The 17551-nt window shown below is 39.1% G+C and overlaps 1 protein-coding gene across 1 annotated transcript in view; it reads right to left on the bottom strand.

The window, feature by feature from the left end:
• LOC135093586 (nucleolar protein 58-like) overlaps positions 1-198 on the bottom strand; it is a 28131-nt gene extending 27933 nt beyond the window's left edge. The window contains exon 1 of the mRNA XM_063992978.1: positions 125-198. Coding sequence (XP_063849048.1) covers positions 125-198 — 74 coding nt within the window. The remainder of the gene's footprint in view (positions 1-124) is intronic.
• Positions 199-17551: the final 17353 nt, after the last annotated feature.

The following is a 17551-nucleotide window of genomic DNA, read 5'->3' as shown; positions in this document are numbered from 1 at the left end:
GGGATTTACCTGTCATGTCCACGGCCTTGTTTTGTTCCTCTTTAGACTGCATGTGTCTTTGTATCTATTTCTTTATGAGTTTTGCGTCAATGCGACACGTAACTATGGTGTCAGTGGAGTTTACCTGTTGGGGTTTACCTGTCCGTTCACATCCAGGTGTATTGATGCGGCCTTGTTTTCTTCCTCTCTGGACTGCATGCGTCTCTAAATCGAGCTTTTTAGGAATTTTTACCCTAATGTGACACGTAACTGCAAGGTGTCTTAGTGGGATTTACCTGTCTCGTCCACTTGCAGGTAAATTTATGTGGCCTTGTTTCGTTCCTCTCTGGGTTTGGTTCATAAAGGTGTTGCGGTGTTCTGGCGCGGCTGGGAAAGACTGACGCGCTTCACTGGGAGGAAAATCATATCCTGGTGAAACTTTTTTTGTGTTTCCCTCATTTTAATTTATTAAGAACCGCTCGTCCGGTGCTTTTCATCCTTGTGGTTTTATTGTTTTCTTTTGATATTTGCTTTGTGTTGTTTATTTATTTATTTATTTATTTTATTGTAGAATTGCTTTGTGAGTTTCAGCCTTTTATCTTCGTGGTTTCTCAATTTTTTAATCACGTTCTTGGAGTCTCACGTTCCCAAGAGAAGCACTTAGAGGAGTTATGAACACGTCGGAAAATTGTTATTGGTAGTAAGAATCGGTAATTAGTGGTGCTGTTCTCCAATTCTGTCCATTTCCGGTAGTCTAGTAGATGAGAGAGAGAGAGAGAGAGAGAGAGAGAGAGAGAGAGAGAGAGAGAGAGAGAGAGAGAGAGAGAGAGAGAGAGAGAGAGGAAATAACCGGAGATGTAGAGGCAAGAAGGGAAATTGTACTAAAGAAAAGGAAGGAAAGAAGAAAACAGGAATAACGGGGGAATAAGAAACACGGAGGGGATAACAGGGAATAAACAGGAATAGAATAACAGATAACAGGAAGGCTGAAGAAGGCAAAATGTGAATAATAAGGCATAGAGAGGAGGAAGGAGGGAAGGGAGAAGGAAGAGAATGACAGGTAGGTTAACTGAGAGAGAGAGAGAGAGAGAGAGAGAGAGAGAGAGAGAGAGAGAGAGAGAGAGAGAGAGAGAGAGAGAGAGAGAGAGAGAGAGAATCTTCTGTGTATCCTTTCAGCAGCAGTATTGCCTAGAGCTAATATTGACCTGTGCTTTTAAAATCCGTGCGTGGCCCTCATGTTTTATGAAATTTCAATCAGTTATCTCCATTTTGTCCTTTTCTGCCTCCGCTTACCCTGTGCGCCTCTCTCTCTCTCTCTCTCTCTCTCTCTCTCTCTCTCTCTCTCTCTCTCTCTCTCTCTCTCTCTCTCTCTCTCTCTCTCTCGTTCTCGTTAACCTACATGTCATTCTTCCTTCTCTCTTCCCTCTTTCCTTCTGTCTCTTATTATTTTCACTTTGCCTTCCTCAGCTTTCCTTCATTTGTTATCCTATTCCTGTTTATTCCTGTCTCCTCTGTGTGTTTCTTACTCCCCTGTTATTCCTGTTTTCTTTCTTCCCTTCCTTTCTTTTTGTACAATTTCTATTCCTGCCTTTACATCTCCGGTTATTTCCTCTCTGCTTTCTGTTATTCTCTCTCTCTCTCTCTCTCTCTCTCTCTCTCTCTCTCTCTCTCTCTCTCTCTCTCTCTCTCTCTCTCTCTCTCTCTCTCTCTCTCTCTCTCTTTCTCCTTGCATCGCTTCCACTATCATTCCATGGCTGCTCTTACTGTCCTTGCTCTTTCCTTCCCGTTTCCAGCTCCCTAATATTCTGGTGCATTTTTCTGGCGGGCTCTTAACCAATTTTCCTCGGCTTGCCGGAAACAGAAACCCACCGACGTCGTTTTCATTGAAGTGATGTTTAGTTTGCCTAATTTTATTTCGAGGGAGAATTCTGACGACTATGTGGTGTTTGGTGGTGGTTGTGCTCCGCCTTCCTTCCTTGCTCATGTTGCTTGCTGATTATTGGTCTCGTTGCACTGTTGCCCCCACTACTCGTAAGTGCTCGCTTGAATATTATTAAAAGAGCGCTTAGGTGAGAGTGACGAGTGGGAAGGTAGGTAAAGGAATTTGACGAGTTAAAAGAGGATGGTAATGATGCGTGTGTCTTGTTGGCCCAGAGTGCTCGCCAGAATGTTATGAAGTGTTTAGGTGAGTGAGACGAGTGACAGATATATTAAGCTTGATGAGGGAATGAGACGCCACCTTTCACTGCTAGACAAACTTTAATGTCTATATAACATTTTTAGATATTTTTATGCAAGGCTTTCGTAAATATTTGTAGCTTAAAGAGGCAGAATTATCTTGTTTTCCCTCTTCTCTCTCTCCTGCATCACCATGTAAACAGTTTCTACATTACTAGGAAGGGTAAGCACGGACGATCATAACAGCAGAAAGGTTAATGAGGTTGGTAATTATGCTTGTGTATTGTAGGCCTCGTTAACTGCTTGCTGGAATATTATGCAAAGTGTTTAGGTGATAATAAGACAAATGACAGGGATAGCAAGGTATATGAGGGAACTGTTTTGCTCGTTTAGATGAGGGAATGATACTGGTTAAAGAGGATGGTAATTATGGTTGTGTACATGCTAGAATATAATCAGAATTGTGTTTAGGTGATAGGAAGAAGAATGATAGGAATTATAAGCTACATGAGGCAATTGTTGTGCTTGTTTTGGCGCGAAAATGAGACGAGTTTTGATGATAGTAATTAGGCTTGTTTACGCGAGGCTGAGGCAAGTGAATGACAAGGATGGGATGCTAAACTATGAGGGAACTTTTATGCTTATTTTCGTGAGGCAGTGACGCAATTGAGAAGGCTGGAGAGCTGAACTATGAGAGAATTACCAAACTTCCTTCTTTGAAACAGTGAAGCCAGTGAAAGGATGCTAAGGAAACTCAAGAAACAGAGGTACTTTTTACTCTCTTGTGACTCGAAACGTAGAAAAATATAAAGTACTCCCCATTTCTTAGTCGCCCAGGGTATTATAATTTCCATTGCTATTTTCTCTTCGATGTATTCCCCTCTGGTCATATTCCCTTGTGGGTATTGCTGTGAAAGGCTCAGGTTAGGTGTGTTAAGGTAATGGCTGAACTTGTAGTGGAAGAAAGCATGTCTGGAAGAAAAAGCATATTTGAAAGAGAGTCTGGGAGAGGACATGTCAAGAAGGAATAGCTTGGATGAAAGAGTATGCCTGGAAGAGAGTTTGAAAGGAATAGTATGTTAAAAAAAGGGAGGATGTGAGAGAGAGAGAGAGAGAGAGAGAGAGAGAGAGAGAGAGAGAGAGAGAGAGAGAGAGAGAGAGAGAGAGAGAGAGAGATCATGTCTGGAAACGAGAGCATGTTTGTAAGAGTGATGTCTGATGGTAAATAGTGCCTTGGGGGAATGAATAGGGAGAGAAGGGCAATGTCTGTAAGAGGAAAAGGTTCACCCATACTCAGTTTTCCCCGCCACCTTCCCTTCACCCGCTCAGGTAAAGTTGGCTCGCTGTTATTTGTCCTATTAGCGTCAGGTGAAGCAGGGAAGTTTAACATTAATCAGGGGGAAAGGGTTATTAAAAAGTCCCTTTATTCCATGCCTGATACACGTGTCTGATAACAATGTAGTGAATGTTTTATGTCGTATCAGATTATGGTCAGTGTTTTTAATCCTTTATGCTCTTTTATATACGTTTTTTAACAAGATGTGGATTACGAGTACCATTTATGATCTGGTGAAACGCTTATTACTAATGTATCACTCATAACACCCGGTAATTGGTGGAAATGAGGTGAGACAAGCGTGTGATTCGCTCGTCCACTTGTAATATCCCAGTAATACTCATCTATAGAGTTGACAAAATATGCATCACACTAATTATCCTCCAGGAATTAAAACCTGTTGCGTCCATATAAGTGCATTACGCAAACGAATTAATTATACCTGTAAATTGCTCTGAATTGCCTCTTCTTTGGTAATCCTTCTTTTATGGGAGAGTCAATTAGCGGCTCTTTATTCTTTCTTTTTATTATTCCTTGCATTTTATTTTGCCTTGAGGTCTTCCTTCTTTGTGGATAAGAGACACACACATCAAAAGGAAAGAGAGACTTGAGACAGGTAAGCGCTGACAGGTGTTTTCCTCCCTCGTGCATAAATAAATGAGGAACTGAGCCAGGTGAGCGCGTGCAGGTGTCACTGAGAGCTGTCTGAGTCTCTGCAGGTATAACTAGTCTAACTTATAACCTTTAACTTTGAAGCCTCAACCTATGGGCGTAAATTAACAAGTAATGAGCAAATTTGTGAGATAACCAGTCAGCGCAGAGCAAATTAGTTGGTGCTGCAAGTCAAACTACGGTCGATATTACCGTGAATGTCTGCTCTGGATGTGTGATAATCTTGGTTTTGAAGGCTCATTGGTTTTCAGCTGCGTGATAAAGGGAAGGGGACACGTGTTTGGTCCCCGCGGTAATTCAGGTATGATGTGTTCGCACGTGTGGTAATGAGTGCAGGTGTAGCGTGAAATTTGTGTGTGTGTGTGTGTGTGTGTGTGTGTGTGTGTGTGTGTGTGTGTGTGTGTGTGTGTGTTAATACTTATACAGTCAGAGGTAGATTTAGACCTAGAGGAACAGAGAGAGAGAGAGCGAGAGAGAGAGAGAGAGAGAGAGAGAGAGAGAGAGAGAGAGAGAGAGAGAGAGAGAGAGAGAGAGAGAGAGAGAGAGAAACCGTGACGGACGAATCAAGGGCAGTAAGCTACGTCATTACCTGAAAAGTCTTCTACAGGAAATAAAACTCAACTTTCCTCGCTGCCTCCGCCAAGATAATGCAACAAATTTATAACTTCCGCGGCAGTAAAAGTTTCCAGACCAACAAAACTAAATCTGCAGGGGGTTCACATCCGCCGGCGTGTATGCGTTTGGGTTCGCTGTCGTGAGAGAGGGAGAGGGAGAGAAAGGTGAGGTACTGGGGACTAAGAGGCGAAGTATGTCCTTATGAATGTCACGGGGTCTTCTTTTCTTCACGTTTTCTTCGCCGTTGCGTTTTGATTGATGGGGGAACTTTGTTTTATTTAGCGGTACTACATTTTCCTTTGTGGTTCTGTCAGTGTAAGTTATTTTGCTAGTGTTTTTTTCTTGTTTGTTTTTGTTCTTTTTCTTCTGCTTCTCTTTCTCTGTTCTTCTGCGTCTACCTCTATTTCTGCTTCTTCTGCTGCTTCTTGTGCTTCGTCTTGTTCTTGTTGTTCTTGTTCTTTTCTTCATCTTCCGGATTTGCGTGAGGTGAAAGGGCAGGCTTAATTAGTTCGTTGATGCTTCTTTTTTTTTCGTTTTGTGTGTATGCTCTGTGAATTACATTACGCAGTTTTTTTCTCCTTAATGTGGATGTCTGTTTTGGAAAAAAAAAAAAAGAGTTGTAAAGGCGTAGAGAGAGAGAGAGAGAGAGAGAGAGAGAGAGAGAGAGAGAGAGAGAGAGAGAGAGAGAGAGAGAGAGAGAGAGAGAGACTAATACATACGAGTAGATACTCTAGAAATATTTGAATACCCTAAAACAAAACAAAGCATTGTAAACTTTTGAATCAGATAAAATAAAAAAAGGCGAAAAACACCTTGTCAGTTATATAAAGACCACTTGTTCCTCTTAAAATACGTAGCTCGTTGTAACACAGAGGGGGATTGGGACTTGCAAGCGTATTACTGTCATCATCTCACAAATACAGTCCGCAAACAGGAAGCACATGAGACCTTGACCGCTCCTGCCTTGTATCACTGACAACACTGCTCCTTAATGGCTGTGCATCCGGGCTTTCATTATGGACAGATTCACGGGGCTAATAATGGGAGTATCGTGTCTTAAGCCGCTCGGGACACGCAGGGGCGGCCGCGGGACATCCCAGAGGCAGCCTTTGATTTCTTGCATCCTTATTAGTGTGGGGATTGGCGGGCGGGATGCCTGTTGGTGATGTTAGTGGTACGTGGTGGTGGTGCGTTTGTTGATAGATGGGATGGTGATATGTTGTGGTGTATGTAGATTTTAGCGTTTTGTAGTGCTAGTGTAGGTGTTAGTGTATATTAACCTCTCACTACCATTTGGCTCATATTTCTTAGTGGCAGTCACTCTGAAGCGTCTTTTCTAGTTCTTCATCAATTTCTAAACTTTACTGCTTAAAAAAAATTGCAAAATCTATACTTTTTTATCACCTTTTTCTTGTACTTGCGAATAAAGATTCCATGTGTTGCTTCTTGAACTGTGAAGTGTTGCATATCTCCGTGAAAGGGTTAATGTGGAGGTGTGTTGTGTGGCGATGTGGTGTTTGGCAGTCGCTGTAATGAGGGAATATCGCAGATACTTGGTTTCAGCATTGGTGGCATGTTGACTTTTCAGATCAGTATTTGTCTCTGATGTTTATGCAAAATGTGCTTGATTAGCTATGTAAATTGGATATGTTTCCAGCATGAAATGATGATAATTTCACGGCGGTGTCTCATCATGATATCGTTTCTTTCTCGCGTCATTTTTAGTGAAGATATTCCGAACCAGTTACACATTCATCCCGCTCCCTTCCATCCCGTGCCGTGGTGGTCGGTCGGCAGCCAGGTAGGGTTTCTGTGTAATAGAGGAGAAAGACACCAAATTGGACACGAGTCTCTGCATTGCTTCCATCTTGTGCATTACCCGCAGCAAGGCATGGCCAAGTATATCACCACTAATAGACAGTGTTCGTCTTGAGCTGGCAGGCTTTCCCATCACCCCTGCCGCGCCCTATCGTAAGGCAGACTATCCTCTCACATCTGCATATTGCGCGGCGCATAAATACTGGGCAGTACAACTATTGGCGGAGTTTGAGGCCAAGTTGGGTCATGAGATGGTTTTAATTAAGGTCAACGGAAAGTAACTAGGGTTCAATGGTTGGGTTTACAGTTCAGGTTGGAGGGAAGACGAACATTAAGCTCTTATTGGTTCAGGTGGAGAACATTATGGTGGTGTTTATTCTCCTTCACTTCGGTCACAATGCAAATTTTCTTCCAGTAAGGTAAAATGTATTATTTTATTCATATTGCAGGGCAGTGTGCAGGGCGTCACGAGGTCTTGAGGCTGATGAGTAGTGAATATGTATTGTTTCGTGATGTTTTGAGCCCAGTGGAAGCAAACTTCTCGCAGTCTGACAAAACCAAAGGGTTATTCCACATGCGAGTTGATTGTACTGTGAGATTAACAGTAGATTCTCACACATACAGCGACATGATCCTCACTATACAAAACTCGTGTAGTTAATCTTACCCAGAGCAGTGAGGGTAATGGAGGAGTTGCTGTAAAAGTGTGCAAAGAATGTCTGTTCACAAGCCAGGTCCTTCCTGACGGGACTGGTGGCACGTGTCTCAGTAGTCATCGCGTCTTAGTCACCATAGATCCTGCTGATGCAAGTAAAGTGTCATGAATCCAAACACCCTTATTCTCGCTTGACGTGGCTGCTGCGTGCTCGTTCACGGGAGATCCACCCTCAATGATGGCTGCCACGCAATTAACGTCAGGTCCTCAGGGCATCCCGCACGTGTTCAAACCGATCGTCATTCCATGTAAGCTGAAAGCCACCTAAATACACGCGTTCATTTTTTACTTTAGTTTTCACTCTAGTAGTAGTAAATAAATAAATAAGTTAAAATTAAATAAAAAAAATAGTTTGATAAAATAAAAAAAATCGTATGATAAATAGATTAAAAATCGTTAAATAAAAAAGAAATTAGATTTCAATGGAATAATATAATACACGAAAAAGACAAGCTACTTCAATTAGACGGTGGAAGAGTATAATACAATAAAATAGGAAATGAAGAACAGGTAAACAATATTATACAAACATTACGTCTGTATGTCATTAGGTAGACTTAATCACTTTTGGCATCAGTAAATTTCTTCATCATTCTAGTTTATTCCCATGCTTTTTGTCTTTGAATTAGTGCCACCTTTTGATGTCAGTTTACATTTAACATTGTCTCTCACACTGATTATACTTGGAAAATAATATCGAGTGATTTTGCGTCACATTTCTTGCTGCAATAAAAATTATGCTTAATAATTAAAGATAATATTACTACTACTACTACTACTAATAATAATAATAATAGAGAGAGAGAGAGAGAGAGAGAGAGAGAGAGAGAGAGAGAGAGAGAGAGAGAGAGAGAGAGAGAGAGAGAGAGAGAGAGAGAGAGAGATTTCACGTATTAAGGATGCTGCACTGCAAGGCTGTTTGGTTCTGTTGTGAGCTCAGCGACTCTCAATTCAAGTGTTGAATAAGAATTTTTTACTGTGATATATTGTGTTGCTAGTAATAGATATCCACGAGTAATGAGGATGTGTGGCTGAAAGACGAGTAGCTGAGATCGAGTTGTGTGTAAGAATGTCTCTCTCTCTCTCTCTCTCTCTCTCTCTCTCTCTCTCTCTCTCTCTCTCTCTCTCTCTCTCTCTCTCTCTCTCTCTCTCTCTCTCTCTCTCTCTCTCTCTCTCTCTCTCTCTCTCTCTCTCTCTCTCTCTCTCTCTCTCTCTCTCTCTCTCTCTCTCTCTCTCTCTCTCTCTCTCTCTCTCTCAAGTCGCCTACGTGGAAGCCACCACCACCACCACCACCACCACCACCACCACCACCACCACCACCACCACCACCACCACCACCACCACATCGTCCCACTCCTCAAGTTTCTTCCTCCCCAGGCCCACTTTTCTTCTCGACTTTCCAAGGTTAGTGGTCAAGACAGTCCCAGAATGACAGTGTTTTACAAGGACTAGGCAGCTTTACAAGTTTGTCCGTCCAACTTAAAGGATTACGGATGCTGAAAAAAACAAGCCAGGAATACGATTAATAAAAATGGCTAATCGTATTTGCGTGTAATATTAAAGCTGTAATAAGTTGTGGATTATTTAACATTTTAACCGCTACAATCTTCTCTCAACATCCAAAACCATTATATAAATGTTAAATGCTATTCCACGGACATGTACTAAGGAGAATAGAGAGGCTGATTTACCTGTTTGTTTGTTTTACAGCTGTTTGAGAGTACAATACAAAAACCAGTATAAAAAGTTGTAATGGTTATGAAAAAAATAGTCTTACGTACATCTCTCACACTAATTTATATATTTTGTAATTTTTATTTCCAAGCCAGTGCCGGAATAAGTATATTGAATGCGCGCGTAGACACACACACACACACACACACACACACACACACACACACACACACACACACACACACACACACACACACACACACACACACACACACACACACACACACACACACACACACACACACACACACACACACATCAGTGTTTGAGACAACGATGACAACGATGAAAGATTTTTCTCGAGATAAAAAAAAAGTGAGAAGTCCTTGAAAACTTTGACTTTCAAATTACAAACACTTTACCAACCAATATATATATATATATATATATATATATATATATATATATATATATATATATATATATATATATATATATATATATATATATATATATATATATATATATATATATATATATATATATATATATATATATATATATATTTATTTATTTATTTATTTTTTGCAAGAGTATATGTTTTAAGATTTTAAGATTGCAGTTTTTTTTTATTCTTACTCGTGCAAAGGATGTTATGACGAAAAGGAAAACAAAAAAAGTATTTGTTTTTAAATTAAGAAAAAAATGTAGAAAATAATGAATGTTAAAAGGCAGACGAGGTTAAATGAAATTGAACATAAGGAAATTTGGTAATAACCTGGAAAAGTTGTATTGAAGAGTAGGGAAGCGTGGGAGGGAAGCATCTGTTTGAGATGGCAAGAAGACACCGCAGAATTTATAGGTTATAAAAGAGGGATGGCGCGGGCGTGTGGTGAGCAGGTTGTGTTGAGGCAGCGACCGGAAGATGACCTGAGGAGGGTCTCGTGAACAGGCTGGCAAGTGGTTGGAGAGAGAGAGAGAGAGAGAGAGAGAGAGAGAGAGAGAGAGAGAGAGAGAGAGAGAGAGAGAGAGAGAGAGAGAGAGAGAGAGAGAGAGAGAGAGAGAGAGAGAGAGAGAGAGAGAGAGAAACTTGCTATACTTTATTTATATTTAACGCATTTTCTTCGTAGTAAAAAAAAAAAGGTGCAAAAGTGTTGCTGACGAATGTGCAAGAGTGCTGTCAAATATATGAGCATAATATATCCTGACGTCATTATGCAGGAGCAAAGCGCAAGGCAACACAGAATTACTTAGTGAAACGCGAAGCTTGGAATCCGTAGAGTGTGCTTGCATTCAACTGTCCTCCCCCACAGCCATTCCAGTGAGTGACGTTAATGTCGGCAGTGAGAAGCCCTACAGAAAGCAATATTCCTCGCGTCATCACCTCAGATTTAGTGTAAGTTATGGGAGGTTTTTACTTTCTGCATGGCTTTATTAAGTTCCTGCTTCGTGTAAGGGATCGCCACGTGCCAGCTTACTAGGTGTTTGTAACTTAACCCTTTGCTTTATGGTCTTAATTGAAGGATAGTGTTAGAAGTGTGTGTGTGTGTGTGTGTGTGTGTGTGTGTGTGTGTGTGTGTGTGTGTGTGTGTGTGTGTGTGTGTGTGTTGAATGCAAAAGTCGCATTCACAAAGCAATTATTTAATAGTTCTAGAAACACTCATCCAATCTATATATCAAGTATTAACATTTCCAGAGATAGATTAGTAGAGCGCAAAAGCAACACAATATCCTCAACTTTTTTATCTCGCCATAAAGATAAAAAAAAGTCTACGTATGTAAAAACGATAAGCTTCTTTTGTTGTAATTCCTGGCTTAGCGCAATTCGTCGCTTGTGTAATTCTTCACGCACAATTTTATGCTGCGAGGGTTTCACTATAATAGAAACATGTCCGTAATCCTGATATTTCCCTATCTTTTTTTAACATAATTTCTTCCTCTTCTCCCTCTACGTTCATCCACCCCTTAAGCCTATTCTTTCTCTCCGTTCATGTAAATTCCACCCACACAGTTTCCACACACGAAGATTCCCCATGAAATTTTCACTCAAAACAATTTCCTGATGGTAACTTTCCCCAACCTAACCAAACGTGTTCTAAATTATTATGAGGGAATTACTTTTACGAAAACCATATGAACGGAGTGCACGTGGGGGAGGAAACTTGAAGAAACTCTATATACTCTTTCCCAACCATCAGAAATCCAGTGCTTACTTTAACCTACTGTGTGCACATGGATAAAAAAAAAAAAAAAAAAAAAAAAGTAAGTCAAGCATGTACACTATTACTCCCCTAGTTTACCTCTTGTCAGTGTGTCAGTCTCAGTCCCACTTGAGAGTAAGACGAAAATAACGCAAAATGTATGCAATAAAGGGAAGCAGGGTAAATTAAGGGAGGGACACAGTGAAAAAAAGTATGTTTAGATGGGAGTAAAGGGGAGGAAGCTGTAAAAATAAGGTAGGGAGAGGAAAGTGTAGAGGAGAGAGCCGAGGAAGAGAGAAGAAAGTGTTAATAGTGTGGGTGTTGGCCAGGAAGTGAGAGAGAGAGAGAGAGAGAGAGAGAGAGAGAGAGAGAGAGAGAGAGAGAGAGAGAGAGAGAGAGAGAGAGAGAGAGAGAGAGAGAGAGAGAGAAAGTTAATGGTGGTGAGGGGGAAACTGGAATATTTGTGTGTGTGTGTGTGTGTGTGTGTTGATGTGTGTGTGTTTGTGTGTGTGTTTGTCCCTTCTCCATAGCCGTATCAGGTGAGGAGTGAATGATTGCAGCGGCTGTTATGTATGTGGTCGTTAGGGTTTATCTGAGTCAACTTCTAAACATGAGTCCCCGAATACTGCAGCCCTTTCTGTTTGATGTTACGAGTTTAATTCCTTTGTCTGCCGGTATGCTCTCTCTCTCTCTCTCTCTCTCTCTCTCTCTCTCTCTCTCTCTCTCTCTCTCTCTCTCTCTCTCTCTCTCTCTCTCTCTCTCTCTCTCTCTCTCTCTCTCTCTCTCTCGCTCTCGTTCTCGTTCTCGATTTTATTTAGTTCTTTACTCAGTACAATTTTGATAGGATTAAGTTAAGCCGGTGATGTCCTTTATTCTGGTGTTTTTTATTTATTTATTTTTTTTTTATTTGTGTATTTATTTCCCAAACGCGATATTCTCATGTCCTTGTTTGTGTAAGTCCATGTTTTCTTTATATGAAAACTGCATCAAATCCTTTTTTTTTCTTGCTTCTTTTTCTAGTGGTAATAATAGTCAGAGAAATAGAAATAGCAGCATTAGTAACTGTAACAAAAACAAAGAAATTATAATAGTGATGATGGTAGTAGTAGTAGTAGTAGTAGTAGTAGTAGTAGTAGTAGTAGTCAAGATAATGAACATGGTTATTTAAGTTTTGCCGTCTAACAACGTGAAAATATTACAAGTGATGTTGATTTTTAGATAACACCCTCATATGTATTTAAGTAATTACTAAGTTTTTATTAGATGTACAATACTTGCCTCTTCATACACTCCTTGAAAGTTTGTGTTTAATGATCACCCAGTTTCTTCAAAGACGTCAATACAATCAATCAATACATCAATAAAACATCCTTGATTTCTCTAAAACTGGCCGTACCTTACGTCATATTTGTCTGTATTGAATTGCGATTCTTAAATGGTTAATCTTCTGCAGCCTTATTGGTTTCGTCTAGGTTCCCTTTTGCAGTTTGTTAGGAAATATGTTTTTATTTATTTGTTTGTTTATTTATTTATTCATTTGTTTTTCTTTATTCTTGTCGTCGCTCTAGTTGGTATTGCCTTGATGGTCTCCGCAGCGTTCTTCTTCTAAATTCAGCCAAATATTTATCTTTTAAAAAAATAAGTTGCAGTGTTAATGTTTCTACGTAGGTTCTGTCATGCATTAGGAACTTCGGTGAGGTGAAATGACAGCTCTAGATATTTTGATGATTATATTATTCCATCCAAGATATTCACGACTCTGCAAAATATTTATCGTATAAAAAAAAAAAAAAAAGAAGTTAGTGTATATTACCTTTAATGTTTCTACGTAGGTTCTGTTACGCCTTACGAACTTGTGTGAGATGAAAGGAGAACTGGATATTATGATCATTGTATTTTTCCTTCCACGATGTCTTCACCCTCTGCTGTGTGTCTGTGCACTGAATTCGTAATTGCTCTCTGCGCCAGCTTGATGAATGTTTTACAAGCGCCACTTTGTTCGTTTATCTGCAATTTCTTCTAAAATCTTCCTTCTCAAAATATAGATCTTGAAAATATATCTTGCAACGTTGTGTGTTATTAAACCCGCACCGTGTAACCTAAGATGTAAACTGTAATTATTTTATACAGTTTTACGTATTTTGTATTGCGTTGGTCTACCTTCATTTAATGCTTCTATTTTGAAAGGAGATAGAAAACATGTATTTACCTTCCTTGCTATTTTACATTTTTCAGTTTACCCGCTGCACTCTGAACTGTTTTTCATTTTCATTTTATTATTCATACACTGAAGAAAGAGCCTGGATTCTTTTTGTACATCAAGCTGTCTGAGATAACGGGTGAAGAAACGCTAAAATATTGAACAGTCCTATGAAATTTCTAATGAGTAAGAGCTGAGAAAGAGAGAGAGAGAGAGAGAGAGAGAGAGAGAGAGAGAGAGAGAGAGAGAGAGAGAGAGAGAGAGAGAGAGAGAGAGAGAGAGAGAATATCATGCCTCCCAAAACTTACTTCTGCATCTCGTATTTACTTTGTTGTATTGCTCACATATTTTCGTGTCTAGCTTCCATAACAGGCAGGTATGTTAGTGGTGTTAGTGTGTTTTTATGTTCGTTGTACATATAGTTTGCCTCCGCGTTTCTACATCTTAGTTATTTCGGTCATATAAGTTTTGGAGTTTATCTTCTAGTAACTCGTACGAATAATACCTTCATTTACACACAAGCTTTATACAGTTGTTTAAATTTTTAACTCTTCATGCTTCTCAAATTCCATCCCTCCATTTACTTTTCTGGATTAGTAGTTTTAGTACAGCGCAATCTCTGTGAAACTAAAATTCCGCCCCGATCTAGGTAGTTAATTCTCCGTGTATATTAATACTTAACGTGAATTAGATAATTACATGGTCCATTTACCAGATGAGGAGCTCCTGTAAATAATAATGTTAATTCTGTTACGATGTTAAAAAGGAAGCAAGTGTGTGAACTGTGGTATTTACGTCACCCGCATGGAAGTGTTGCCAGGACTCGCTGTTATTATACGTCTCGTGTTGCTAAGTTTCACATTGTTGATGTAAGTTAATTTTCTTAATTGCTGTGTTTTGTGAAAAGGAAAAACAACAAGTGTGAACTCCGGTATTTAACCCTTTCTCAAGTGTTATCTGGATAAGTTGACATTACACGTCTTTTGTTGGTAAAGTTTAATGTTTTTTTTTTTTTTCACTTGCAAGGCCATTTTTTCTCTTAACTGTTCAGAACTTCTCGATCAGTTGTATTCTCAGTGTTTCTGTTGTATTTTTAATGAGGCAAGATTTCGTCAATTGTAGTTAGTGTATCTTGTTTATTTAATGAGGCAGGTGGTGGTTGAAGAAGTGCTTAATGTTACATTTCAAAGTTGTGTATTATTTATATAAGTTTTATCGAAGTGAAGTTACTTTGACATTTAGACTTCAAGTGGATAAGAGAGAGAGAGAGAGAGAGAGAGAGAGAGAGAGAGAGAGAGAGAGAGAGAGAGAGAGAGAGAGAGAGAGAGAGAGAGAGAGAGAGAGAGAGAGAGAGAGAGAGGTGGAGGCGGCGAGGGGGGTTGGAGTAGACAGACAGAAACAGAGAAACCTAATCCAATTTCAATGACATAATTAGATGGCTGGAACTTGCAACTTCGTGCCTGCAGGGTTGAGGCGAGTTATGTGTGTGTGTGTGTGTGTGTTTGTGTGTGTGGGTGTTATGAGCGTGTCTTGGTGTTAATTTAGGGGAGAGAGAGAGAGAGAGAGAGAGAGAGAGAGAGAGAGAGAGAGAGAGAGAGAGAGAGAGAGAGAGAGAGAGAGAGAGAGAGAGAGAGATAGTGCATGCATATAAAAATAGATACGTAGACTAAAGGTGACAGCTAGACAAAGGGAGAGGGGAAGACTAGATGCAAATATCAGAGGTTGCAAACAGGAATAAAAAAAAAAACTGCAGGAGGCAAACACACACACACACACACACACACACACACACACACACACACACACACACACACACACACGTAAAAAACTGCACTGGAGCGAAATAGAAAAAAAAAAAAGGAAGTGAAGGAGATGGAGAAGGCACAAAGGCAGGAAAAAGAAAACCAGTCCTGCGTTCTTTCTCTATCTGGGAGTCACCGTAAATCAGAGAAGACGAGAGGGGGACTGTCCCGCTGCGTCCCAATGGTCCTCACCCTCTCGTGGGCCAGATAGCCTCCGCGGTCCTGTTGGCTGGGGACGGATCCGGTTCGTAGCTGATTAAGTGAACTGCAGTTTTGAGTAAATATGGAATACGATTATTATTCACATTGGATCTTTGTTTTGAACCTTTTTTTTTTTTTCTTAATTATTGTTTTTTTTCTGCTTTTTTAATTTTTTTCTCACTATTTGTTTTCCTTTTTTTTTATTTTTTTACTTTTTGTTTTTCCTTTATTTTTTTTCACTTTGTTTTCCATTGTTTATTGTTTTTTCTACTTTTAGTTTTGTTTTTCACTTTTTATTTTTTTCATCTTTTCTTATTGTTTTCCACATTGTTTTTTTCACTTTTTATTGTTTTTTTTTTCCACTTTGTTATTATTTTATATCTTTTTTTTTTTATAATTGCTTTCCACTTTTTAATGTTTTCACTTTTCATTGTTTTCACTTTTTATTGCTTCATTTATTTTTTTTATTTTCTACTTTTTTATTGTTTTGCACTATTGTTTTCCACTGTGTGTGTGTGTGTGTGTGTGTGTGTGTGTGTGTGTGTGTGTGTGTGTGTGTGTGTGTGTGTGTGTGTGTGTGTGTGTATAGAACATTACCTAAGATAACAATGAACTAAAAAAAAAAATAGTTTATACAAAGTAACTCGTGAGACAAAGATACTCGGTATAAATACAAAGAAAAATATTATTACCTAAAATCAGCGTAATATTTCAAGCAGTTTCTATTTTGTGCCTTTGTTAACCTTGTATATAAATAAACTGACTTTTTATACACATCACGAACAGCGAGCACGTTACTTACCGGACAGTTTGACTTAATTACCACTTAAATGTAACCTTCTATACTTAATTAATGCACGTGTCAGGTAATTCTATGGATGGAGATGAATTGGTGGTGACGCATGAATTAATGGTAGCGGATGGTGACATGGGAAGGGGAAATGTGGCAGGTGTGATGGGCGGTGATGGGGTGAGGGGCCTGGTGGTTATTTAATTGACAGGACTACTAAATATTGCTTCCCTGGAGAATTTGTATCTGAAAACCTTTAAATTAAGCCAGGAAACTATAATTAGGGTGGAACTTTGTAGTTTAAAGCTATATTTTCTTATTTATTTTATTTATACTTATTTAGTGGGACTAGTGGTTATTTAATTGACAGGATTACTAAATGTTGCTTCCCTGGAGAATTTGTACCTGAAAATCTTTAAATTAAGACTGAAAACCATCATTAGAGTGAACCTTTGTAGTTTAAAGTCCATATTTTCTTATTTATTTTATTTTTATTTATTTTTTTGGGGGTTATGCAGGCCAAGTCTTTGCTTTTTAATACCTGGGGATATCTTTCTCTTCGTCATTACGTTCTGCAGAATACAGCTTGAGAAAAAGGTTGTGGTTCAGCTTAACATTATTAGAATATGAGCGAGATTTTTACGCCACTTCTTCATTATATATATTGAAATTCTCCCAGTGCGTATTTGCAGAATTTTATGACCTCGAGGTTCAAGAAGTCTGTGGTTTTATTTGTGGCTTTAATTTGCTGTGTGTGTGTGTGTGTGTGTGTTTATTTATTTATTTATTTATTTATTTATTTATTTATTTATTTATTTATTTATTCTATTCTGTTCTATTCTTTTTTATTCATTTACTTTTTTATTTTATTTATTTATTTTTTATCTTATTTTATTTATGTATCTATTTTGTGTGTGTGTGTGTGTGTGTGTGTGTGTGTGTGTGTGTGTGTGTGTGTGTGTGTGTGTGTGTGTCAGCGAAGTGTGAAGCATCCTTTCATGGCACCCCCTTTAACGTGTCTCTCGAGTCACTGTGAAAAGCAGCTTAAATTTTGCTCACCCCAGCGGCAGTTCTGAAGTCTTTGGATGCGCCAGATGCTCTTTGACTCCTCTCCAGTGTTGCCAGAAGGAAGTAGTTTTTCCTTATTAAATGGCACACAGATTGAACCGCTTTTTATCATTTGCCGGGGCTGATCCTTCGTGTTCCCTTAAAAATGGTAATGACTTCTTTCATAATTCAGTAGCACTCAGATGTAGGTACTTTACATTATTCATTAGGCCCTGGTTTAATTTACGGTGCTGCTTCAAGAAACAAACAAAATCAAGTAATTAGTTCTTAGTTATTTATAGGCGTTGTATTAGTCTCTAGGT

This window comes from Scylla paramamosain, chromosome 43 (genome assembly GCF_035594125.1).
Source record: "Scylla paramamosain isolate STU-SP2022 chromosome 43, ASM3559412v1, whole genome shotgun sequence".
NCBI lineage: Eukaryota > Metazoa > Arthropoda > Malacostraca > Decapoda > Portunidae > Scylla > Scylla paramamosain.
The sequence above is the reverse complement of the archived record's forward strand: the minus strand, read 5'-3'. Positions and strand labels throughout refer to the sequence as shown.